We start from the raw sequence: 26,422 nt of genomic DNA, 5'->3' as shown, positions 1-26,422 counted from the left end.
GTGTGCTAACTTTATTTTATCCGTTGGGTCTGAAAAGAGTAGCTTAGTCAATGTGCAGTTGTGCAATTGAGGCGACTTAGTTTTGCATTTTGGTTTGAAATATTGCCACTAAACAAAAAATAAAGTTAGACTCAGTGGAGAGGTATTTACAAATGACGCTTCAAAAACCAGAGACCGTGATTTTTTTCTCTCTTCAAACATTGGCCAGATCCAGTCTGCGCTAAGTAACTATGATGAAGGTACTGAACCAGTGTTGCCAAGCTGCAGGGAACGATATTTCGTATGTACGGTAGGCTAGGCTACTAGGGAGTATAGAATGGTGATACACGCCAATTCGGAGTTGCTGCAAAACAGACATTTCTCTCTCGGACAAACGGAGGATCTTAGAAATTGGCAGGGCTTATCTCCGTCCACCCCGGCGACCGAATCTCTTCTCCCAATGACGGTACAACTTCCTCCCTCGGACCTGCTTCCCAGCAACGGGACTAACTCAACCGACGGCGGGGAGGACGTCGTCCCTTACGGAGACGTGGAGAAGATAGTAATCGGCGTCGTGTTGTCCATCATCAACCTTACGACGATCGGTGGGAACTTGCTGGTCATAATTTCTGTGTGTATAGTGAAGAAACTCAGGCAACCGTCGAACTACTTGGTGGTGTCCCTCGCCGCCGCGGACCTTTCGGTGGCGTTAGCCGTCATGCCGTTCGTCATTATCACGGACCTCGTCGGTGGCGAGTGGCTTTTTGGGAAAGTTTTCTGCAACGTCTTCATCGCCATGGACGTGATGTGCTGCACGGCCTCGATTATGAACCTCTGTCTCATCAGCGTGGACAGGTAAGGCTTCTGTTCAAGAAGTTTTATGGGCTGTGAGGTAGGCCTACACCAAAAAATATTATTTGTGCTGCCATTAATTGCCATAAATTTCCATTAGTTAATTTCAGTAAAATATATTCTGCACAATATCTGGGTCTTGTGAAATGCTTTTCTAAGTTGGTTTGCCCCACTTCGAACATCTGCCCCTCAAAACGTCTCTGCAGAGCCCTGTTGGGATTACGGTCATATATGCATTTTTACATTATAGATTGTATACATACGTATATACATTTTAAAGTTAACGAGGACACTGAAGCAAAGAGACTCGTAGTGTGTTGTGTCTTTGGGGAGAAGGGTTGTCACACAGGTACAGGAGATGTATTCTCCGCCCTGGGTGAAACAAAGAGCTGATATGGAATCTGCTCTCCTTCTTATAATCCATTTCTGCTTGTTATGTCAACTTGCTGCTTGACCTCACCACAAGGTCATGGTAAAGGTCACTTGCAAATGAGATCAGATGAGAGTGGGGGCGGGGGTTGGCTTATAGTGATAATGTGTGTGCTGAACGTATTCTGAATATATTGGGAATATATCTGGAATATGTACAGTATGTACACTGAAAGTGAGAAAGAAAGAACACGTTCACTATACCTCTCTACAACCAGCATATTCTATTCAGATACAGCACCATACATAGCATACTGTAACAGTGCCTGAGGGCACAACATCCTTAGAACCCTGGAGCCATGTACATGCACTCAGTACACACACTGGAAACTGAGCCAAGTCATTACTATTACTATAGAATGGATCACATTTAACCCTTCAAGCGTGGGTCACCTTCAAATGCGCAATTAGAATGTTCTGAACATTCAAATGCTATTGTCACAATCACTACTGGCATTGGAGTTATAGAACACTGACTTGGAATTTTGAAAAAAAAAAACATTAAAAAAAAACCTACTCTTCAATGGCTGTTCCTATATTATGGTATGTACAATGCTACAGTGCAGTCCATAAGTATTTGGACAGTGACACATTTCTTTGTTATTTTAACTTTGTAGTCCATTATGGTATGTATAATGCTGATCCTATGCTGGACATATATATGTGCACAAACATAGCAATAAGGAGACTTGTTTTAAAACCAAATTTTACTGTGGAATTTCACAGATTTGGCAAGTGTTATCCAGGATTGGCAAATGCAGGTAGAGCTTCTTACTTCTATAAATATAAATCTTGAATGTTGTTTCTTCTCCTGCTTCCTCTTGGTTGTTTGGATTCATATTGAATCCAGTTTTGCTTGTGTTTATACAGAGCAAGGGGCCAGTACTTTTCAGTGGAATGACATAACATTTATTTTTGCTGTTAGTGTCTGGCCAGTGTCATCTCTGCCTTAAGGGCGAAGGAAGCTAAACTGTGTGTACATGTGAGCTCTGTAAAACGTCCCAAAGGACCACGTCTGTGATCCATCCTCTCCCGGAAGATCCTCCAATTCCCAAATTAATGTGCTGGCCTCCAGTGCTGGCCTCCAGCGTGAGAAAGATGCAAATATCCCAGATATTTTAGAATTTATTGCCATGCCCTGCGGAGAGGGCATGAATGGGAGTTTGAGCAGAACAGGAAGGAGAGACAGCTGGACGACTGGAGCCCACAGGCAAAGATGAGGGAGGGGCCACACAGGAGTGGGAGGGGTCTCATGTGAGAGGGAGGGGCCACACACGAGGGGGAGGGGTTTTACATGAGAGGGATGAGTCAGATGATACTTGAGACAAGGGGCTCATTCAGGTGGAAGGGCCATGCTCCTTCAAACGTCAGTTCGAAGCCACGTCGGTTATGGACTTGGCAGATGCGTGGCAGATGGGGAGAGGTGGATCTGCAGGTTGATCATTTATACATCACATTCCTTGAATGAACATTTAACACACTGGAATTTCTTTAAAGATGGTGGACCTTGATCGATTTCCGAGTCAGGCAAGGAAGGAGGAGACAGGGAAGGATACAATAAGCTACACCTTGCCGGCCAGCGGAGGATGGGCTGTCCATCTGTAGTCGGGTTCCTCCTGAGATTTATTCCCATCATGAGTTTCTTTTTGCCACATGTGCTATCTGGGCGCTTCGGGATAGAATTTCCCCTTCTGTTCCTCCGTAAAGTGTCTTTGTGACGGTTGCCCGTGGAAAGCGCTACACAAATAACACTGAATTCAATTTGAATTGATTGGAATAAGCCCATGTGCCATTTTGCAAAGGAAGAGTTTAGTAAGAGAGAAAATTCACATAAGAGGAAATAAGTCAAACATTAGAAGGAAATCTTACACCATGGAATCTCATACAGTCCAGGATAGAGCCAGAAATGACCCAGTTAAAGGAACTAACTACTGACATTAACAATTCTAGACAAAAACTATCTATAGTTAAGTGTTGACCATCTCTGGCATGTTGAGTTTACTGTATGGAGCTGGAGATTCAGTGTTCCCTACACTGACTGGGGAAGATTCAGTATGAAAGATGCAGTTTTCTCCCCAATTGCAGGCTTTGGTACAGGGAGCATGGCAGCACAATGTATTACACTAGACGTTATACTGCCCCCCTGCCACACTCTGTCTTATATGTGACGCCCAACCCTTCTGTTTGCTGGATGTCTTCCCTGATGTAAAATCGAGCAACGACCAGCTTGAAATTGCCAGCTACCAGCGGTTTCAAAACATAGCTTGAGCTGATCAAACCATGTTGAGTATGGAGCTGGTCTGAACTGGTCAACCAGCTACCAGTCGTTTCAACACCTAGCTTGAGCAGTTTTTTTCAGCAGGGTTTGCTCTTCTTCTCATGGACAGACAATCTGAAACAAAGCGCAGACTTGCAAATGGTAGAATAGGTAGCTTTATTCACAGAGTCAAACAGTCCAAGGTCAATAGCCTCCAAACAGAAGTAACATGAACAAGGCAGTTCATAGTGTTTGGACAGGCGATGGTCAGAAGCCGGGCAGAGAGGGCAATGTAGAGCAGGCAGAACCATGTCCAGAGCTAGCGAGGGTCCAAACCAGGAAGTCAGTCCAATGGAACTGGAACAGGGCATGAGGCTGAGGCCTGGAGACAGGATGGGATATGGATCTGGGAACACAGAAGCAGGTAAACAGGAACACAGGGCAGGTAAACCGGACACAAGAACAGTGACACTTCTCTTTGTGCAGGTAATTGGGAACCAGGGTGGATCGTCAGCTTAATGAGCTACACCTGGCAGTTTATAAAATGGCTGATCTGTTTGCTGGTCTCTCTAGCTTTCTCTCTGTTCACTGTTTCTCTTTGCTGTCTAACTTACCCACCAACATGTATTTACTTACTTAGTCTTTTGCAATAGAACCATTTCTGCATAGTTTTCCACTCATCCAGCATTGCATTACACTGATGTTATAACTGATGTAATTTCAGAGTACCCCACGATTATGTATTGTACTTTTGTTGCCTAACTTTAGTTAATTCAACTTATTATGGCATTGCATGGCAATTGGCATTGAGTGTGTGGTCTCCCCTTGCTTCTTACCAGCATGAGCCAGACGTGCAAACGTTAGCTAACGTTTGCCAACATATCAAAACTTTTTCTGTTTGCCACAAATGTTTGCTAACAGTTTGAGAAGGTAGTGGAGCTGATGAGGAAAATGCAGATAGAACAAAAGTTGACAATTATTTGGCTGTTATAATACACTTTAATCAATGTAATATTTGTTGTTAGCTTAAAAATAAATCGCAGATAGGTAACGAATCAGCTAAATGGCAATGGAAAGTCGCTCCATTTGTATTTAAACGGTGCTGGCGGCGAACTAAATGGAATGTTTATTTAAAATCGTTCAGGAGTAACTGATTGCTGCAAACATAGTTTGCTGCAAACGTTTGTGGTCTTGAATACACATGAGGTTACAGAAGACAATCCTGAGAATGGAGTCAGACCAGTCCTTGCTCAGTACATCTAATCACACAGTGATAAGGGCCTGAGATGTCAGGGAAGCTCTTACACCGACAGTAGCTTCACCAAACTCCATCAGCCTGCCTTTGGGCTAAGTGAATCTACAGACCGTTACAAATGTGTTTATGGGGCTTTCTTGGAAATGAAATCATCAAGACGTAAGAAATACTGGAGCCAGTCATCTGTGTCTTAGAGGGAGAGATGGCACCCCTGCTGGAACCGTTATATCCTCCTGAGTTATGGCAGAAAAAAAGTTGAAATATTACAAAATTTTGTTTGACAATGTTTTTATTTTATTTTATTTTTTATGTTTAAAAAAAAAAAAGAATTCTCATGTAATGTATGTATTTATAATCTCTAGAAGGTTGTATTCATCATCAGTACAGATTGCCTGAGGGGTCATCTCAAAGCTCATCTCATGAATCCAATTTTTGAAAACTCCATGAGTACCAAGAATCAATCTGACTAGCTGGCCATTTTTCTCAGACTCGGGTCAGTTACTTAATTGTTTTGGATTAAAATACTTGTCCGTGTTCGATTGATCTTTCCTCGTGCAATTGAGCCAACCAAGAGGACCAGAAATACTTTTTGAGAGTATTTCATAGGTTCCAAATACACCAAACAATCGTAGAAAAGTATTTGGATTAAAATACCCATAAGGGAATATGATCCACAAAATGAATGGCATGACACTGTAGCCATTTCAAAATTGAACCATTTAAAATAAATCCTGTTCAAGGGTTCTTTGATTGGCCAAATGGAGCTTTCACTCTTCACACCTATGCCTCAGAGTGCATACTGTGACAATATCTTCTCACAGATGTTCATGTGCCCGACTTAGAAATTTTAGCACCAACAGTGTGTTTCCCCGGCTCCTTAATTAGCCATTACAGTTGTGTCTGTGCTGTTAGGCGGTTTGACGGGAGGGGGATTTTCACTGCAGAAGTTTCAGGTTTTATTTCCTGAGATTGGCGCGGCGGGAGTCGACACCATTGGTGTACCACACAGCCAGAGCACTCCTTCACTAATGGATTACACTATTCCCATAAAACCCCCCGATTCCTGAAGCAAAAAGAACAACAGCTAAAAAACTGAAAAGAGAAACATGATGGAGGCGCTCGATCCCCCCCACCCCTCCGGCAGGCCTCCTCTGTGCGAGGCAGCGGCTCGTTTATCACCGAGATGGAGACGTCAGCTCCACAGCCAGCTCTCCAGCGAAGAACAGCCCTGCCTGCGGTCAGCGGCTGGGGCGTGGGGAGTGGATTTTAGGTTTCAGTGGTAAGATTGTTACTCTCCTCCAATCTGACAGCTAATGGTGGTGTTAGGCAGATAGACCTGGCCGCTTCCAGGAGAATATTACTGTCACCGTAGCCCCATTCAGGCTCTCCACCGAAGCAGAAAATCAGTGAATGTATCTCACAAGGCTCTGACAGTCAGCTCAATTCCGCAATCTGCTCTGGGCTGTCTGTCTCACAGGACACTTTGCATCAATTCCCAAATCTCACACCCGCACCCCCCCCCAGAACACATCTAAATGACCAGTAGAAATGGAAAAGGCTGTGCCCTCTACAGCCATACCATGATGACAGACACCCAACTCGAGTGTGGGCTTGGTTCGTATTTGGATGGGAGACCTCCTGGGAAAACTAAGTTGCTGCTGGAAGTGGTGTTGGTGGGCCAGTAAGGGGCGATCTTCCCTCTGGTCGAATTACCACCAATGTCCCAGTGCAGTGATGGGGACACTGTTCTGTAGGAGATGCTGTCTTTCGGAATGAGGGTTAAACCTGATTCACTGCGGTCATTAAAGATCCCCTGCCACTCTTCGCAAAGAGCAGGGGGTTCCCTGGTGTCCACACCAAATTCAATACCTGGCTCTCTCAACCTGCCGCTTAATCATCCCCTGATTTAATTGGCTAAAAAATGTTCTCTCCCTCTCCACCTCAGCTAGTATGTGGCGAGTGTTCTGCCGCAAAATGCTGCACATTGGTGGTGGTTGTTTCCCCCTAACCACTGTAAAGCACGTTGAGTGTCTAGAAAAACACTATATAGTACATAAATGCAATGATCTATCTATCTAAATGATATGGAAACATATATTCTGGTGACACTGAATAATTCTTCATAAGAGCTATACAAGACTTTAATAAGCAGTTTTTAGCATCATTGTAAGCGCTACATAAACATTCAGTAATGCTTCTGTCACAAGTAGGCATATGAAGAGTTATGTCACCATGAATGCAGAAGGCAGTATTACCATCACATACCAGCTTACATACATAATTTGCCCATTTGAGGGTTTGGTAACATTTTACTATAAGGTTACATGAATTGTCATGAACTAATGTAGCTGTTAACCAGCTACTGAAGCTTTGTTTATGTATGTATTTGCACATCATTACTTCATGTTAATAACTACACTAGTTAATCCCCCTTATTGTAAAGTGTGACCAAGGGGTTTGACAATTGTCTGTCCATATAGTGCTTGTGAGAGTGTTATGTGAGGGAGTATGAAGGGGTTTTATGGCTTATGTACCATTTCATCTTTACTTCTCTGCGACGTGCATCTGTAGATAGATTTCTCGGTGCTTCAGACTCATTCTCCTGGGAAGCCCCTGAGGTACAATTGCAGTTAATTAAAGCGCTTATTTTTCTGACCCGCTAACACGAGTGGTCATTTCAGCGCCTTTCTAAATGTGAAAGTTCAACGTGTCCGCTTTCATACGGCGAGGTGTTAAAAGAGAACAGACCCCAGGAGACGAACGAGTGCGCCTGAGAGATATCGACTCTATTCAGTGGACAGTGTGACACAGAGAGAGAGAGAAAGAGAGAGATAGAAAAGAGAGATTCTCTCCATAAGCACAGCAGTGTCATCCGCAGGTGGAAGCATTTTGCCATCATTTTCCACCTTTTGGCTGGGAAAACTTTTTAAAAAGCCAGTATTATGTTTTCTAACTAAACTTTGATCAGCCTTTCATTATTATGATGCTGTTGATGATCATGATCATGATCATGACCCTGACCCTGACCAGGAATAAGCGAGTTAGATAATGGATGGATGGATTAACATTATTGTTATTACTTTTTGTTTGAGAAACCAACAGGGCGAAGGAGAAAGAAAGGCAGTGTCAATGCTCTGACGTATGTGAACTTGCAAGCACGCGTGGCACTGTAAAAACAGACGCAGTTCCTGTCGCTGAAAGCCTTTGAGCTGGAGCACCTTTGGGTAATTACTCACAGGTAACGCTTTCCTCCCGGGACAAATCAACCATGAATTCACAACCTCCATTTCAGCCTCAGCTCTCTCTGTCAGTCCTAATTTCACCCATGACATAATCTGCCGCTTCTTTTCCTCTTAACTCCTGAAATAAAGAGAGTGGAGGGAGGTGGATTGTGGGATGCAAGGGTGTCGGAGGGGGGTGCACGGGCGGGGGTGAATTCCGGTAATTTCGACGACAGCTCGGGGCTCAGCTGGCTGTGACACGTGTAAAACAGTGAGTGTCTCTGCATTCTGCATATTTGCTTGTAATGAATTCAAACCGCATTTATGTAATTTGTAATGGAGAATTAGTGTTGTGTTCTATTACCAGAAATCGGTTATTGTGCTGTTGTATGCACCTGAACATGAATGTACATTAAAGTACTTAATGAAATAAAATAACTAATGAGTGGCTCTTTGGACCCTCTCCTTGTTCAAAAGTAGCTCCTGAGTAAAGAGAGGATTGAGACTCTCTCTGTGCATTCATTATTCTCCATTAAATCATCTTCACAGCAGGCGGATAAATCTCCTTCTCTCCTTATCTTTTCCCAGAATGCCGTGCAGTATACTGGGCTACGGTTGTAGAATGGTCCTGTTTAGTATTTACATGCCAAAGAACTTGACTGAGCTCTCTGAAAGAAAATCATCAAAAATGTGTAAGATACTGCAACCATGGCAAGGCAATCATTTGAGTACATATGGCAAAACAGCACTAATCAACTCTCTAGTGACCTAACAGTTTATATACTTATGTCCTTACCTAGTCTAGGTGATTCCTTTTTTAAACTCTATGAACAGAAAATATTTAAGTTTATCTTGAATGGGAAACCAGATCAAATGAAGCGAACATACCTGTATGATAAATATGACTGTGGAGGGGTACAATTATTGAATATTAAAGTATTATATGCTGACTGGTTCAGTCGTAGGTTACTTGAATGGCCCTATCCCTTGTTTAAGGCTGGCATATTTACAGCTCAATTCTGTCCAATTCAAATGGTTTAAAAAATAAATGCATTTCGATTTGTCTGAATTTCTCAATAAAGCTGGTTACAATTCCAATATCATCCACCAGAACATCTCAACAGAATATATGGTTCAATACAAGTATAGTAATAGGCAATAAACCTATATTTATGAAGCAATTTGAGAATAGAATTATCTTTGTAAATTATATTACAAATGAAGAAGGTAAAATTATATCATATGAACAAACTACTAAAGTGTTTGGACTGATTGGTTCCATGCAAATTTATACTCAATTACTTTCATCCCTACAACAGAACTGGAAAATGGAACTTGTCAAGATGTTTAACTGGAATATTAATAAATTAATAAAGAAATGTATCTTTTTTTATTTGCTTTAAAAAAGGTATCTGGTGATAACGTGAGAAGTCCCAAGGCTGAGAGATGGCAACTTTTCATTTCAAACTTAATTGATGAGGCCGCCATATTGGATTTTATCATAAAGGTTTAAAACATTTTCACAGGCCACAAAAAAGGCCCAATCTTCACCAAATTCAGCAAAGATGATCTTCAGGCCAAGCCTCACAAAAGTTTTCAGATGGATTTTTGAAATGTTTTGTTCAGTACAGCCAATCGAAAGCAGCGGCAAAGCCAGCAAACAGGAAGTGAGGGCATATCTCAGCTACACTTTTTATGTTGATGAAAAATTTGTGTCATTTGACCACTGGGGGGCGCTGCAATAAGCAAAAACAACTTTTTGTTTGGTGTTTCCCTTAACAAAAGTGATTCTTGTGTCAGGCGATACCTCGGGAGATCCCAAAGATGAGATTTGGCATAGATGATCTTCGGACCAAGCTTCACAAATGTGATGAGATGGATTTTAGATTTTCGAAAGCATTCATCTGTTTTAGTCCATCAAAATCAGCGCCAAATCTACCAAACAGGATGTGAGGTCAGATTTCAGCAACGCTTTGATGTGTTGACAGTAAACTGCTGGACTGCCTGGCCCCCCTCAATCCTGCATGCAAGTTAAATTTTTATTCAAATGTTTTTTTTGTGTTCCTGGTGATTGAGTATAGTATCTGCCAGAGATGTTTTGCATGTGTAGTTGCATTGGCTATAAGCGATTGATAATATTCCTTCTTGTTTTGAGAATATCAGTAGAACATTTGTTTTTCTTGTATATTTAATAGTCTAAGTCACATCTTGTTTAATAGTAAATGGCAAGTCATTTTTTCTTCAGTTGGAGCATTCGTATGATATCAGATTTAATGCAGGGGAGTGTGAAGTATTGTTTGTGAACCTTTAAGGCATTTGTATACTTTTTACTGATACTGTCAATGGTTTCATAAAAGGTTACAAGTATCTCATCTCATTTGCTTTTTCCAACCAATTTGTGGATTTGACTTCATTATTATAGGCAGACATTTTACTTTGTGTTATTCTAGTACAATGTAAGGCTTGCTTTCTGGCTTTTTAATTTTTCAAATGGTGTAAATGAAGAAATGATCAGAAATATAATTATTTTATTATACCAGAATGGTTATATTTGTTTTCTTGATTGGTAAATATTAAATCAATTATTGATTTCATTTCAATTCCTTCGTAAAGAATCAACATCAAATCTGTGTGATGCAACAATGCATAAATGTCACCTTTTCAGGCCGATTTCTGGGATATTAGCAGTGGTGGAGGAAACATTCCTGTCATTCACTTTCTCCAGCTACATAATGTTAATACATTCAAGCTGCTTCATTCACAATTCCTTTCTACCGCAAAAATCTCCCCAGCACTTACTTGAGTATAATTCAAAGACAGACTTTGCCATCTCAATGCTATTTGCCATCTTTATGCTGCTAGCACCTAAAATAAATCTTGCACAGGGGCCTGTGATAACAAGCTTCCGCCACTGGATATTAGACATGTCTCTGCAGTATGTGTAAGGTTATTATTATTGTTGTTATTATTATTATTAGTAGTAGTAATAGTAGTATTAGTAGTAGTCATAGTAGTAGTAGTGGGGCGACATGGCTCAGGCAGTAAGAGCAGTCGTCTGGCAGTCGGAGGGTTGCCGGTTCGATCCCCCGCCTGTGTCGAAGTGTCCCTGAGCAAGACACCCAACCCCCAGATGCTCCTGATGAGCTGGTCGGGGCCTTGCATGGCAGCCAATCGCCATCGGTGTGTGAGTGTGTGTATGAATGGGTGAATGGAGAAGCATCAATTGTACAGAGCTTTGGATAAAGGCGCTATATAAATGCCTGCCATTTACCATTTAGTCGTAGTATCCCTGCTGAAAAAAACAGCTCAAGCTCAGTTTTGAAACAGCTGGTAGCTGTTGACCAGTTCAGACTGTCTCCATACTCAACATGGTTCTATCAGCTCAAGCTATATTTTGAAACAGCTGGTAGCTGGTAATTTCAAGTTTATCATAGTTGGAAACAGGGATGTATTCTGTACCAGACATTTGGCAGTTGCATTTCATCAATTCATTAATAAATACGATCCAGTATTATACTTGGACACAGTTGTAAAACATTTTTTTAACTAATCAGAGAACACAGTGCACCATCAGTCAAATTTTTAATGACTTTTAACGACTGATCTTCATGATACCACCCTGCTGAAAATCCCAACTCAAAATGTTATAAATTGGTCAAGCTGGTTTAAGATGTGTTTTTGACACTTTTGGCTAGTCAACCAGCTGTTCACCAACTGACCAGCTCATATAGACAGCTAGTCCACCATCTTGACCACCAGTCCAAACACTCTACCAGCTTAACCAGCTTTAAAAACAATTACACTCCCATCCCATCTGTTAAAATATTCACATCTTTTGCCCAATCAATCATGCAACCAGCTGTCCATCTATCAATTCAAATATTACACATATATTATTTCCCTTTCTCTGTGTTTACTTACTCTGTGTTAATCCACTGAAAAACAGATTGTCTGAGTTGGGCCTAAGACTATGTTTGTTCTTTTAAGCATTGTTTTTATTCCTGTGAAATAATAACAATATATTTTTTTAAACGTATAGAAACAGGAATTGCTGCGTTCCTTTATCGGTTGGTCGCTGAGAAACAGAGGACCACGTCTGCTGTGAAACTCGCGGGTAGTTTTGGCAGGAGTCTGTGGGCGTGTGGGATGTGTTTGGAGAGGTTTGAGGCGAATCCATTTATTCATTACCATTCATTTGCGCGTCTGCCATTTATTGTTTTACTTCCCTGCTTGCCCGCACATATTGGAACATGGAATTTGACGTGCTCGCTAATGTACCTTAAGCGGTTCTTAGCCGAGCCAAGCCCCCATCTCGGATGAGAGGCGTCGCTCCCACGATACTGTTTCTCAGCGGGAGACGATGTGCTAAGCGTTAACATTAAGGCGGGCACCGTTAAAACAACATTAATTCAACATCACACAAGTTCATACACAGCAGTAACATCTTTTCTTTAATTCAATCTGATGTTCTTTCTTTTTTTGCAGGGGTGTACTCGATCACTTTGCTGTCTGTGTTGCTTACTGAATTACATCCACAAGAAAACTGACGTTTATCCAAACATTAGAAGAATCACTGCTTTTCTTTTCTCCACCAACAGCCTGTCACAAATGTTCTTAAATGTTGTTTGTTACAGCTTGAAAGTGACAAAAGGGTTATGGGACTTCTGGGACAGAGTAACGCAGTACTGGGATTTAGAAATTACCTCTGTATCCTTTCAATCAGAGAAAGGACCAAACCACCTAAACAAAGTATACACAATTTTTAATTTGCCATTTTATCTACCCCACGAATAATGTTAAATTTCTTCAGATCAAAATAGCCCATTCATGTTAGTTTTTTTTACTTAGACTACCCCACATATGATGAGGTATATATGATTTTAGCAAGTCACATGGTTCACTCGCCTCACAGCAAGGAGGTCCTGGGTTCGAATCCCCGTCGGCCGGGGCCTCTCTGTGCAGAGTTTGCATGTTCTCCCTGTGTCTGCGTGGGTTTCCTCCGGGTACTCCGGTTTCCTCCCACAGTCCAAAGACATGCAGGCTAAATTGCCCATCGGTATGAGTGTGTGAGTGAATGGTGTGTGTGCCCTGTGATGGACTGGCGACCTGTCCAGGGTGTATTCCTGCCTTTCGCCCAATGTATGCTGGGATAGGCTCCAGCCCCCCTGTGACCCTGTTCAGGATAAGTGGGTTAAGATAATGGATGGATGAATGGACATGGTTCACTGGTTGCTCTGAAAATTTTAAGCATGGCAACTCTCTCAACACCCATCCAGTTGTGTGAACTCTCACATTAAGTTTTTGACAATCCCACAATCCCAGGAATGTTTCAGCTTCAAAGATAGGGAGACTAACCATTCTGTGTTAACAAGCTCAGTCGTGGTCAGTAGAACCGTTCTGTGTTAAGGAGCTTAGTGGTGATCAGTAGAACCATTCTGTGTTAACAAGCTTATTGGTGGTCAGTAGAACCATTCTGTGTTAACAAGCTCAGTGGTGGTCAGTAAAACCAATCTGTGTTAACAAGCTCAGTGGTGGTCAGTAGAAGCATTCTGTGTTAACAAGCTCAGTGGTGGTCAGTAGAACCATTCTGTGTTATGGAGCTTGGTGATGGTCAGTGGAACCATTCTGTGTTATGGAGCTTGGTGGTGGTCAGTGGAACCATTCTGTGTTATGGAGCTTGGTGGTGGTCAGTAGAACCATTCTGTGTTAATGAGCTGAGTGGTGGTCAGTAGAACCATTCCATGTGAATGAGCTGAGTGGGTATCACTAGAATCTGTGGTATTAAGCTGTCACTCACCCACATTGCCCGGTAGTACGGCTGATTTTCCACAGTTTTCTGCCTGGCTTTTGAAGCTGAATGCACAGGATAGGAGTCAAAAACTCAGACACGGATTCTAACTGTTCTGTAGCCAAGGCTTGTCATTATCTCAACGCCATCTGGCTCTACCCACCAACTCAAAGAAATCTGGAGAGAAAACCACAAAAAAACCCATCTACCTTTCACAGTATTCTTATCATCTACTCAGTTTTGTTTACTTGGAGACATATCCATGCTCAACTCACCTCCCACACATGCAAGCAGAATCCTCATCGCCTTTACCATCGCTGTGAAAATGCCCACCCAGGAAACAAATATGATCCACTATAAACACACTATTGACCCTGTGATCAATAGGATATTATTTAGATGCATCAGGAATTATTCATTTGCTCATATAGTTTGCATATCTCCCTCAGCGACAGCACAAAAAGTAACTGCTATGCATATTTATAGTACGCCTCCACATTGTTAAAAGTGTTCCTGCTGCTCATCGATACATCGTTTCACAAATAATGATGTGAGAATGGTTGGTGAATAGGCATAGTTCTTACAAAAGAAACTTGGCCTTATCTATCCCCAAGAAAATAGTCCTTCTGAACTGGAAAGGCAGGGAAAAATGGAATGGAATATGTCTCAACTAACGACAAACTCGCAACCTCTCTCTGAAAGATAGTGACACCTGCACCCAGACTCATAAAGCAGTGGTTTCCAAACCTGTTCCTGGAGATCTACCATCCTGTAAGTTTTCACTCTAAACCTAATAAAGCACACCTCATTCAACAGCTAGAGCAGGGCTGCCCAACCCTGTTCCTGGAGATCTACCATCCTGTAAGTTTTCACTCCAAACCTAACAAAGCACACCTCATTCTACAGCTAGAGCAGGTCTGCCCAACCCTGTTCCTGGAGATCTACCATCCTGTAAGTTTTCACTCCAAACCTAACAAAGCTCACCTCATTCTACAGCTAGAGTAGGGCTGCCCCTGTTCCTGGAGATCTATCATCCTGTAAGTTTTCACTCCAAACCTAACAAAGCACATCACATTCAACAGCTAGAGCATAGGGCTGCCCCTGTTCTTGGAGATCTACCATCCTGCAAGTTTTCACTCCAAACCTAACAAAGCACACCTCATTCTACAGCTAGAGCAGGGCTGCCCCTGTTCCTGGAGATGTACTTTTAGATGTCAACTTGTGTACAAAACATGGTAAAGATGTCAAAACACATGAGTTTCCCCCAGACTGAACCCAGATGTCCTCAAGTGTCCCCAAATCTCTCCAAATACAAAACATCTGCATATATTTTGTCCAGACACATGAATGATCAGAAAATCATATTTTTTTAAATAAAAGATATAAAGAAAATTAACCTGACTAGGTCAGGGTTGTAAGCCGTCAGTGCGGGGAGCCTACTGTTTTATTGCCCTGCTTTGCAAATAAGATTATTTATAACAATCTGGCATTGGCGTTTTACGGTTTTATTACATCACAGTTTTTTGTATGATATAAATATGAACGCAGCAATAATTTGACGTTGATGATTCAACCACAAGGGGGCAGAGTGGATGGGGTTAATTGCATTAGCAGCTCGGGTACAGATTCCGTGCCATTTCCCTCCAAAGCGACAGTGCCTGTCGAACCCAGAGTACACATAATTTCAGCCAGAACACACAATCAGGGCTGTGATCAGGTGGAAGGTCCAGGGGTCAGGAAGTAAAAGTCCTGCCAGGTGTTTCTTCCACCCATGAACACAGCCCGCTGATTTTACTTTACTTGATCCACATCCTGGCAGACAAATTGTGTGAATCAGCAAATGTAAATGATTGAGAACAAAAGACTGCAGAAGACCTGGATTTACTCTACATACAATTATAGCCCTAGCCAGCAATACATAATTAATTTGCTTGAAAAAGGTACCTGAATATAACATTATTTTATTTTCAGGGAACATTTGAGAAATGTTCCTTGAAGAACAAAATGTACCTTCATTGTACCTTAATTTCTGTGGGTGTACAGGGTTTAGACACCAGTTGTGTTTGAAATCTGCATTGATGATGGTTTTATACACCAGCATATTCAAGAAGTAATTTTGTTTTGAATACAGCCAATTAACTTTCTCCTCATTTGCTCTACAAAATCCCAACGTTGTTCGTGCACAAACTTCATTATAAACAGCCAGTTCATTTTAGTTAACATACAAATTGCTCAGGTGTGGACATTTATTTATAATGGTTTATTATTTCATGATTAAATGATTACCAATAATAAAAATAACGCATAAACAAAGTTGAGATTTCACTAACATTTACACCAACCCACCATTTAGCTACAGCAAGATTTCCATTGGAGTTTACCGTCATCACCATCATCATCATCATACCTCATACCTCTTCCTATTAAATACGGTTTAATTTCTGTACACCTTCCAGTAGTCATCAGAGAGAATGTGGTAACACTTATTTAACATTATTTACCTAAATTAAGATGAAGACATTATTTAGCTTACCTAGCATGCAGTAACATGATTAGAAACCATTCATTAAATATAAACTCACTAGTAATATAATTGCAAGTATTTGCAAATATTTTAGTTATTATTTATTCATGCCATATTTTACACCTTTCCAGTGTTTTATTTTAGGTCCTGATATCCATAAGGATATAATGTGGTTTTAAGTACCAAAAATGATCTCTATCCAGTTTTACATATCCTTTCTCTAGCACCTCTTGTGAGCTTTACCAGGAACAGGCTGTTTTAGTGACTGTGTCTTTAAGGCTCATTGACATTGATATCAATGAACCTCTGTTCTGATTGGTTAACTAGCTGGCTAGCTCTGCAACAAACTGAATTTTGTGTGTGCAAAGTGCTTGGATTTCTTCTGGCTACAAGGTGGGCTGTGCTGAAGACAGACATATGCAAATTAGTGTATAGTTGTGACTTTGCACTTGTGCATTTTGATACTTTCACTTTTTTTATAGCACCTACAACTTTATAATCCAAATAGCAAGGGAGATGGGATCAAAAATGTGGGCACCCCTGGTAAAAAATCCTTTTACAATTAATATCTAAGTGAAGAGAAACAAAACTGACCTCTAAATGCTGCAATGTTAAACATGATACATTTCTTCAAATTTTTAAGCAAGATTACTTTTTTTACAGTTTCAAAATAATTAAAAAGGGAAAAAGGTTCAGTGCAAAGATTTGGGAACTCAGTTAGTACTTTGTAACACTTCCTGTTGGCAGAGTCTTTAAATTCTCACTTTTTCCCCATTCTTCCTGGAAGAACACCTCTAGCTCAGAAATATTCTTCGGTCTTGCATTTACGGCATGTTTGAGATCTCTCCAGATTTTCAATAATATTCAAGTGTGGGGACTGTGGTAGCCATTCCAAAACCTTCATCAGTCTTTCCTGGAGGTAATTCATAGTTGATTTTGAGGTATGCTTTGGATTACTGACTTGCTGGAATACTCAACCTCTCTTCAACTTCAACACAGTTTGCAAGGTGTTCTTCTCTACAAAGGCTTCACCCTTTTTTCTCCAAACATACCTTTTTTGGGGGTGGCCAAAAATTAAAATAATCTTGCTTTAAAGTTTGCAGAAAGGTCTCGTTATGTTATGACTAAAACTGAATCCAACTGGAGTACTACACTCCTGTCTTCTATCCCAGACAAACTCCTTTCTGAATGACTGATGACTTAGTATTTTTTGATGCCTCAGAAAGTACTGGTAAACGTCTGCCACTGTGAGATCGTTCCCATAAACATGAGTCCTGCATTCAAACATGCCTGTAGGGACTGAGCATGTCCAGTGGCTATTTCTGCCCCACATTAGGTGCAGATTTAAGATGTTTGAACTGATAAAGATGATGTATAGAATATAATACTCTATTATTACATTACATTTATTTAGCAGATGCTTTCATCCAAAGTGACATACAATAAGTGCATACCAAAGGTTTTTAGAACAACTGCAGAACAGGTTGCATAAGGCACAGTTCACATAAAAAATCAGTAGTCTACAGCCATGAACATGAAGTCTAGTACACATGGTAAATAGGCCAAGTCAGTATAGCATGTCAAATTACCACGTGAGAATGTGAACTGGGTTATCTTGATCATAGTTTCAATTTCAGTTAGTCAAGATTATTATAATTACTTGGTGACATAACGGCAGTCATATTTGTAACTCATAATAGCAGCAGAGGCTTTTGTGACTGACTGACATGCTGACGAGCATTCAAACCGCAGCCATGACAGAAAATACACTTGAGTACTTTTTTAGGAACACTATACTAATACTGGGTAGAGCCTCCCTCTTGCCAGGGTCAAAATCACTGAGATCACATTTTTTCCCCATTCTGATGTAAACATTAACCCTCTTGTTATGTTTCGGGTCAATTTGACTCCATTCAGTGTTTGACATCTATTAAAATCAGTTGATGTTGTTTCATATTGATACTGTATGATTTTTCAAATTTTCAAATTTGGTGGGATTAAATGGTAAACATGCAATAAACATACTGCTGTGCTAAGACCTGTACTCACTTTTCTTACAAATGTGTTGTGCAGGTCTTCTTTATAACCGTATAAAATGTAAGAAATTATACAACCATTTTTATTTTTATCTCAGATTTCTTTGCGGAGGATCCTGGTTTGCACTTTCCCATACAGGTGCCAAACTTTGACTCACTGTACCTTAGGCTCTAAAATGAGATGTTTCTCACAGATTTTTCATGGATAGATAAAAGGCTGGTCATTTTGGACACAATAAGAAGACGACAACCAAAGTATCAAAATATTTATATTACAATAATTGTGTGTGTTTATTTAAACTGTTGGGCTCAATTAGACCCCAAAGATGAAAGTGTTCACAAACTCTTAACATAATATTAGGGTTAATGGCAAGTGCCGTCAGCCATCAAAGAGTTCTTTGCCACACGAGTTGTGCTCTTGTCCACTATAATTACATCCAGTTTGCTGTCTACCATGAGCCATGAACCATGTGAACACAGCATAAGAGGCAGCCACAGCTGGGGTTTATCAGCAGTCAGCCCGGGTGCTGCTCACTGCCTGTCATACAGGTACAGCTTTAGAGGGCCATGGAGAGACCAGCTTAGAGACTGTCTCATGGGCCATGGAGAAACCAGCTTAGAGACTGTCATATGGGCCAGAGAGAGACCATCTTAGAGACTGTCTCATGGGCCAGAGAGAGACAATCTTAGAGACTGTCTCATGGGCCAGAGAGAGACCATCTTAGAGACTGTCATATGGGCCAGAGAGAGACCATCATAGAGACTGTCATATGGGCCAGAGAGAGACCATCATAGAGACTGTCATATGGGCCAGAGAGAGACCATCTTTGAGACTGTTGTGTGGGGGGACGTAGCTGTGTATGTGTGCATGTCAGTGCATGTGTGCTTGTGTGTGTGTATGTGTGTATGTGTTCATGTCAGTGCATGTTTCTGTGAGTGTGTATGTGCGGACATATCCATGTGTGTATGTGTGTTCCGTGCATGCAGGCATGTGTGTGTTTGTGTCAGAGTGTGTGTGTGTCTGTGTTTGTGTGTGTATGTGCGTGTGTGTGCGTGCCTGTGTGTATTACTCATCCCATTGAGTCAAAAGGCTGGTGACTTGCTGTCCTCATCCCATTAGAACCCAACTGTCGTTTCTAAATCTGTCCCCTCAGCACAGCGAGCCCACGCCACAGTGAACGTCAAACCGCCAAACCCGCCACGGCACGCCCTCGCTTCCGCTGCCCCCCCCCGCCCCCCCGAGATCGATACGCCACAGCCCCTGCCCCCGTTCCTTGCTCTCTCCGTTAAACCCAAAAATTAGAGCGTGCGTTCATCTCCCACCCCTGAACGATGTGGATGGCTGATTGCGGCTGACGTTCGTTAGAATTTTGCGGGCGATGTAACTCGCCGGTGCCACGATCACATGGTGTTCCAGATCAGTGGGTCTGGCCTGATTCCTGCTCACACTCAGCCAGCTTCCCCTCTGACGTTACTGTTCATGGGGGGGCTGCCTTTGCAAACGTTCATTTCAATTCAGTTTCATTTCTGTCACAGTTTTCACAGAAGACTGTCCAAAGATGCTTGAATAACAGAAGGGAAGAAGAAAATACCAGCCCTGAGCCCCCAGATAGCACATGAGGTAAACAACTGCCTAGTGGGGAGAAAAACCCTCAGACAGTGGTGAGAAAAATCTTCCCAATCGGAGGAAACCCGGCTATAGGGGGATGCCCATCCTCCACTGGCCCATAGGTTAAGATAGTAACAGTTGAGGTGTTAAACCAACAGGCAAAAAGTGACAAACTCTGCTGTCCAGCCTCATCACACACACTGCCCACCCCCCCTACCCTTCCTAGTGGCATCTGATATGAGTGTTCCTACAGTGTTTACGCAGTAAAAGCCCCTCACCGTGAGGCTTCCAGTGTGTTTCTCTCTCGCCGAGTGAGTTCAGAGAGAGTATGAAGGGTTATAAAGAGTTTTCATCATCAGAGGTGTTATGTGACTCAGGTTCAAACCCTGGGGTGCCACGGATGGCCGAGAGTATGCATTTTTATTCCAACCTCTCACTACCCCTGTCGATTTAACTAAACAACACACCTTCAACCAGAGATGGGAACTAATTAGTGAAATCAGCTAGTGTAACAATTGGTTGGAATGAAAACCTGCATTCTCTCTGCCCTCCATGGCACATGATATAGATACATTTATTTTCAATCAGCAGCCATTTTAGCCCTTAGAAACAAGGTTGGCAGCCTCTTTAACTCAATCAATGACTTAAATGAAGCACTTAAGTTCAGAAATACATCACAAAATGTCACCAGCAGCCCCCAGCATTTGAGCCTGAGGTTCCTGGTCTCGGTCTCCAGTTGGGCAGACAGGAAGTCCACAAAAGTGGGGGTGTAATTGACTTTGTCACCAGTCAGCCGTAGTTCCTCAGATTACAGCTGCTTTAGTTCCCATCCGTTGCATGCTGGAAGTTTTTTACGGGATCTCTCCGGATCAGGGCTAGCTCTCTCTTGTAGAACTCTATTCCCTGTTGCCTGGGGCAACCTTTTATCTGGTCTCCACCAATGAGGGCATGGATGTAAAATCCAGCTATGCTAAGCTGGTCTAGCTGGGAATATGCTGGTCAATCAACTAGTGCTGATAGCTTGTCTGAGCTGGTTTCAAATGATGTTGAGTTGGGAGCCGGTCTGAACTGGTAAACCAGCTACCAGCTGTTTCAAAACTTGTAAGTGCTCATTCCAGTTATTAACACCAAAGCCAAATTCACTCTTAACTCCCGCTCTCCTGGCCGAGATTAACGTGACACGCTTCTCTTTCACAATGAACACCCTGCCCATTAGTCATAATCAACAGACCTGTAAGATGGCTGCCAGACATGTTGTGTCCATGCCAGATATGTTTCTCAGGGCGATTATTAATCTTTATAGATCTGTGTTGCTCCTGAAAATGGGTAGGCGGCCTGTAGCGTAGTGGTTAAGGTATGAGTCTCCTGCTAAAATCAACTATAAGTCGCTCTGGATAAGAGCGTCTGCCAAATGCCATTAGTGTAATGTAAAAAATGCACCCGTAGTTCCAACATCAATGTCCATCTCCACACCTCCATTGCACCTCCATTGCACCCATAGTATCAACATCAATAACCTCCATCCTTAGCTCCACTAGACCCCCTCACAGTAAGTACTTCTGTAAAACAATAGCATATCCATGATCTAAACACTTGGAGTACAAGCATTCTCTGTGGCCTAGCCCCTATTAAGAATTAGCTTGAATTATTTTTACATAAAACACACATAAAATCGGGAAAGCATATTATGCGGTATATGCTGCTATTGAAAACAAATCAATCCACCATGACTCCTCCCACAACCCACCAGCGTGTCACCGCCCGTCATTGGGAACCTCATTTGCCAGGAATTACCCTATTGGGTACATGTAGACAGGTTTTACAAATTACAAACCATTACATTTTTACACATAGGCTACAATTACAACCATGTTACACACATAACCAACGGAAGACATACTGAACCGTTTCTAAGTAGTATTAAGTGTGTAATAGTTTGAAATAATACTGTTTAATAGTACGCGTATTCAAGTTATTGAAAGCGTAGTTATTGAAAGCTTTTTGTGTTCTCACAGTCCTGAATAATTTACTATTTCAAACTTATTTTATGACCATTGTGTTCCCCCAACCTTATAATCATAATAGACCGCTGGTCGCATAATGCCTGCTAACCGCAGGAAAAGCTTCAATTATAATGACCTCATGAAAACGAGAGCAGGATTAAACAGAGAGGAACGTTCAGACTCCCCCGTGTGCGGCTCGATGAACGGCCTTTTTGTTCTGCAGGGGTCTGACAGTGTTCTCAGGTCAGAAGTAAATGGGAAAATCATTGTGAATCTCCGTCATTATCCCTCCGTAATTGAAGTTCACCCTTGGCAGAGTGATTGAAGAGTCCATGGAGCTCTTTGCGGAGGCTGAGCCTGATTGTCTCTGTTCTGCCCTCTGTTCTAACACCGCCACTTAGCCTTTATGAACTCGCTGTTTTTATGCAAGGATGTGTATGAAAATACTGATTTGTTCCCTCTCCCTGGTTTGCCGGGGGTTTTTTTTGATGACCTTAACGTTTGACAGTGCGTGGTCTGGTTTCACAGTTATTCCTTCTTTAATAACTACAGAAGTTTTACAAAATCGTTAACGCAGAATAGGTTACGTGGGAGAAGTAAATATGAACTTGGAACACAATCTTGACATTATCATGCCGAATTCATTCACACATTTTTTATGGTTACAGTGTCAAAAAAGGTTGGAAATCCTCCCAAAAAAATTTAATCCATGAAAAACCTACACTGCTTGGTTTAAGAATATTCTGCACAACATAAAAAATAACTTGATAGCTTTTTAATTACATCTTCCAGGAGTGCATTCAAGTTTTGGCTTGTTTGCGTGAAATTTGTAAAAAAAAAAAAAGTGACTGGTTAGAGCTTGAGGTAACTATATTTCTTATTATGCAGGCTGCTGTTCAGTATCACCCCTCTGAGTCTCGGTTTAATCCACCTCTAAGCCAATTCACCACTTCAGAATACTCTTGTGAATACCCTGGGTAAACTCTATTGCTTTAGAATGAAAGTACAACCGAGTTTGCCGATGTTGTTTGAGACCGGAAATACGTTTGGACTCCATGTTGGCACTCAGTTTCACGCTCATTTTGCCTTGCTCTGGGCATTTGTCCGCCGAGCCTGTGAATTCACACAGAGAAAATTAACTATGTTTGAGCTGGAAATTGGATTTAAAAATTCATTTTCTGCTTCTCCCAGCCAATTACCCGTTAAACATCGGTTGGTGAATTTCAATTAGAAGAAATCCTGTAGCTAACTGGCTCTTACAATTGCTCTTAGACCATTAAGGCACATGTTCCTGTCATCAAAAGCACAGAGCGCAGCCTTTCCATATGCAACATAAAATATTATGAATGTGGTGAGTGACTGTACATGCCGCTTGCGTGTACTATAGATTTTGTGCTGGTTAAACTCAAGATGTAAAGTTCATGTTAAATACTAAAGTACACGTGTCTCTGGCTGCTTTTCTCTTAATTCTCAACATCATAATGGCTTCCTTGACTTTCATTGGGGAAACTGATCCAAAGGCAGCCAAAAGCAAGACAAGACACTGAAAGCTCTCTTATACCTGCACTAAAGTAGCGATTGAACTTACTTGTCCCAAATATTATGGCACCCTGTAATGGGGGGGGCTATGTATGAAACTGGATGTAATTCCTACACGGATCCCCCGATATGGATGTACCCTCAAATTAAAAGTGACAGTCTACACTTTACCCTCATCGTCCTTGCTTCATCCAATCCAAATCCAATGTGCTGGAGTACAGAGCCAAACACAACCTGTGGTACCTGTATTGACTCCATATTCATGAAATGTGCTTGTTTTTTTGTTTTTGTCTTAAGTGTTCTGTCTGACATTGCTGCCAATGTGTGGGACAAATAGGTGCAGGTTCACAGACACATATTAAGCCAACACTCTCAGATATAAAGGCACGAAAAGTGCTGGAAAAGGTACAAATGCTTATAGGTGGGACAGTACCCTACAGGTGCATAAAATTGCACCAGTAGCCAGCAACATATAACTAATTTTGTTTCCTTTTTTTGCTTTCTACATAACTTGTCCCCGAAGAGAACATTACTGTACTTTCACGGTACATTTGGTAAGTTTGATCCACTGTCCCTTTATTTCTGAGAGTGTAGTCTTGGACTAAATTGAGTTTTGTATGAAGAATCTCCATTCAGAATTGAATTGAGTCTTGTCTAGGCTTAATCTGTGTCTGTGAAACTGGCCCATAACACGTCTAAACCAGTGGTCTCCAGCCCTGGTCCTGGAGAGCTACAGAGTCTGCTGGTTTTCATTGTTACTCTGAACTTAATGAATATATTATCACAGTTGATCACACAGTTAACTCCTCTCCTCTCCGGCAGGTATCTGGGGATCATGCGACCTCTGACCTACCCGGTGCGGCAGAACGGGCGTCTGATGGCAAAGATGGTGCTGACAGTGTGGCTGCTGTCGGCCTCCATCACGCTCCCTCCGCTGTTCGGCTGGGCCACCAACGTGACGGGGGAGCGGGCCTGCCTGATCAGCCAGGACCTGGGCTACACCGTGTACTCCACGGCTGTGGCCTTCTACATGCCCACGGCGGTGATGCTGATCATGTACTACCGCATCTACCGCGCCGCCCAGGTCAGCGCCGCGCGCCACAAGTTCATCAGCTTCCCGCGGCAGAGCAGCCGGGCGGCGGGCGGGGTCGGGGCAGGGGGAGAGGGGGAGGAGGGCAGGCCGCGGGGGAGGGGGGGCAGGCGTCTGATGGAGGAGTGCGCGGCCCTGTCGCGGCTGCTCCGGCCCGAGCGGAGGCAGACGTCGGTGTTCAAGCGGGAGCAGAAGGCGGCGCGTACGCTGGGCGTGATCGTCGGGGCTTTCACATTCTGCTGGCTGCCCTTCTTCCTCCTCTCGGCCGCCCGGCCCTTCGTCTGCGGCGTGGGCGCGGCCGGCAGCTGCGTGCCCATGAGGCTGGAGCGCACGCTGCTGTGGCTGGGCTACGCCAACTCGCTGCTCAACCCGCTGATCTATGCGGCCTTCAACCGCGACCTGCGCGCCACCTACTGCAACCTGCTGCGCTGCCGCTACCGCCACATCAACCGCCGGCTGTCTGCCGCGGGCATGCACGAGGCCCTGAAGGCCAAGGACAGGCCCCAGTGCATCCTGTGAGAGAAGGGGGTGGGGGGGGCTTAGGGAGGGACGAGGGGCGGGGCTGTGAGGGGAACGGAGGCGGGGTTAGGGTGAGAGGGGTGGAGTCAGAATGAGAAGGGTGGAGTCAGAGTTAAGGGCCAGAGTCAGAGAGAGAGGGGTGGGTTTAGAGTGAGGGGGTGAGGTCAGTGAGAGGGAAGCGGGAGGGGCGGAGATAGAAGAATTGTTGTCACATTCCTGTTTGTCTTGTCGGAGAGACCTGGCTGAGTCAGTCAACACAGAAATAAAGGATCAGAAACTTCTTATTAAACAAGAAGAAACTAGTTATTTATTTTGGAGTGAATCCCAGGTCCTCAGCAGCAAGAGTATATGAGAGACCTGGCATGTTCTCACTCTTCTTCAATTCAATCCATCCAGGCCTCTGCCAGAAGACCAAGAATAATACAGAGTGTAAAACATATGACTACCTTCATGTCTCACAACAGCCTAGACTATTTATACTGTAGCTACTGGACTGTAAATATTATTTTAAATTGTTCATAAAATGTTGCAATTTTAGGATGAGAGGGTTGATGAAAAGTGACATGATAATTCCCCTCAACCCCTGTAAAATGTAAACAAAACAAGAATTCATATTTATATCAATTAAAGTGTGTAGAATTTGGTATTAGTAATGCATACATATTGTCCCGACTGCATTAGTGATACTGTGGGTATCAATAGAGAACATGGCCATCTAGACTTGTGATGTCACTAGTCATGTGACCCAACTGGAGCCATTTTGTGAATAAATACCATAAAAAACTGAATCTAAGAGGGTTATGTACATTTATGCCTGAGAGATACGTATGTGTGTGTGTTTCCTAATAGGAAGGCATGCCGTGACTCAGACTTGCAACGTTTGTTCCTACAAGCCACACTTCCCACATACATACAATGGATTCAGACGCACTGGACATGGTACAAACAATGCCAGCTAGTTGATTTGCTTATCTCTGATTTATTTTTTAAAGGTAAGAAGAAATATTACATTGATTAAAGTGTATTATAACGGCCACATAATTATCAACTTTTGCAGCAGCCATTTTTTGTTCACCACACACTAACGTTACCTTTTCGATCCGTTAGCGAAAGTTGGTGGGGAACAGAAAAAACGTTAGCTAACATTTGCCATCTTGAACGCACGTCTGGATAATACAATATGTGCTACTTTTTTAACTCTCTGCAGCATCCAGATTTCTGTACGTATGCATTTATTTATATACAGTGCTTATCATATTTGTGAGCAAGTAGCAAAGGGGCACACGGAGATGTCTTGTCTACTTCCTTCATTCGTTCTCAA

At 42.5% G+C, this 26,422-nt stretch overlaps 1 protein-coding gene across 1 annotated transcript; it reads left to right on the top strand.

Annotated features, from left to right (window-relative positions):
- Positions 1-25,101, top strand: LOC133131430 (5-hydroxytryptamine receptor 7-like). Its single transcript, XM_061246796.1, has 2 exons — positions 1-834; positions 24,315-25,101. Exons 1-2 carry the CDS (start codon positions 317-319, stop codon positions 25,099-25,101), a joined length of 1,305 nt encoding a protein of 434 aa, XP_061102780.1. The 5' UTR covers positions 1-316.
- The last annotated feature ends 1,321 nt before the right edge of the window (positions 25,102-26,422 follow it).

The sequence above is a fragment of the Conger conger genome, chromosome 6 (assembly GCF_963514075.1).
Source record: "Conger conger chromosome 6, fConCon1.1, whole genome shotgun sequence".
Classification (NCBI taxonomy): Eukaryota; Metazoa; Chordata; class Actinopteri; order Anguilliformes; family Congridae; genus Conger; species Conger conger.
This window is presented reverse-complemented; position numbering and strand designations above follow the sequence as displayed.

What these genes read in the sequence shown, in the direction of transcription:
- LOC133131430 (XM_061246796.1), top strand. Translation starts at nt 317, where the DNA reads ATGGTGATACACGCCAATTCGGAGTTGCTGCAAAACAGACATTTCTCT. An exon ending in TGTCTCATCAGCGTGGACAG is followed by an intron (nt 835 to 24,314) that starts GTAAGGCTTCTG and finishes CCTCTCCGGCAG; the next exon opens with GTATCTGGGGATCATGCGAC.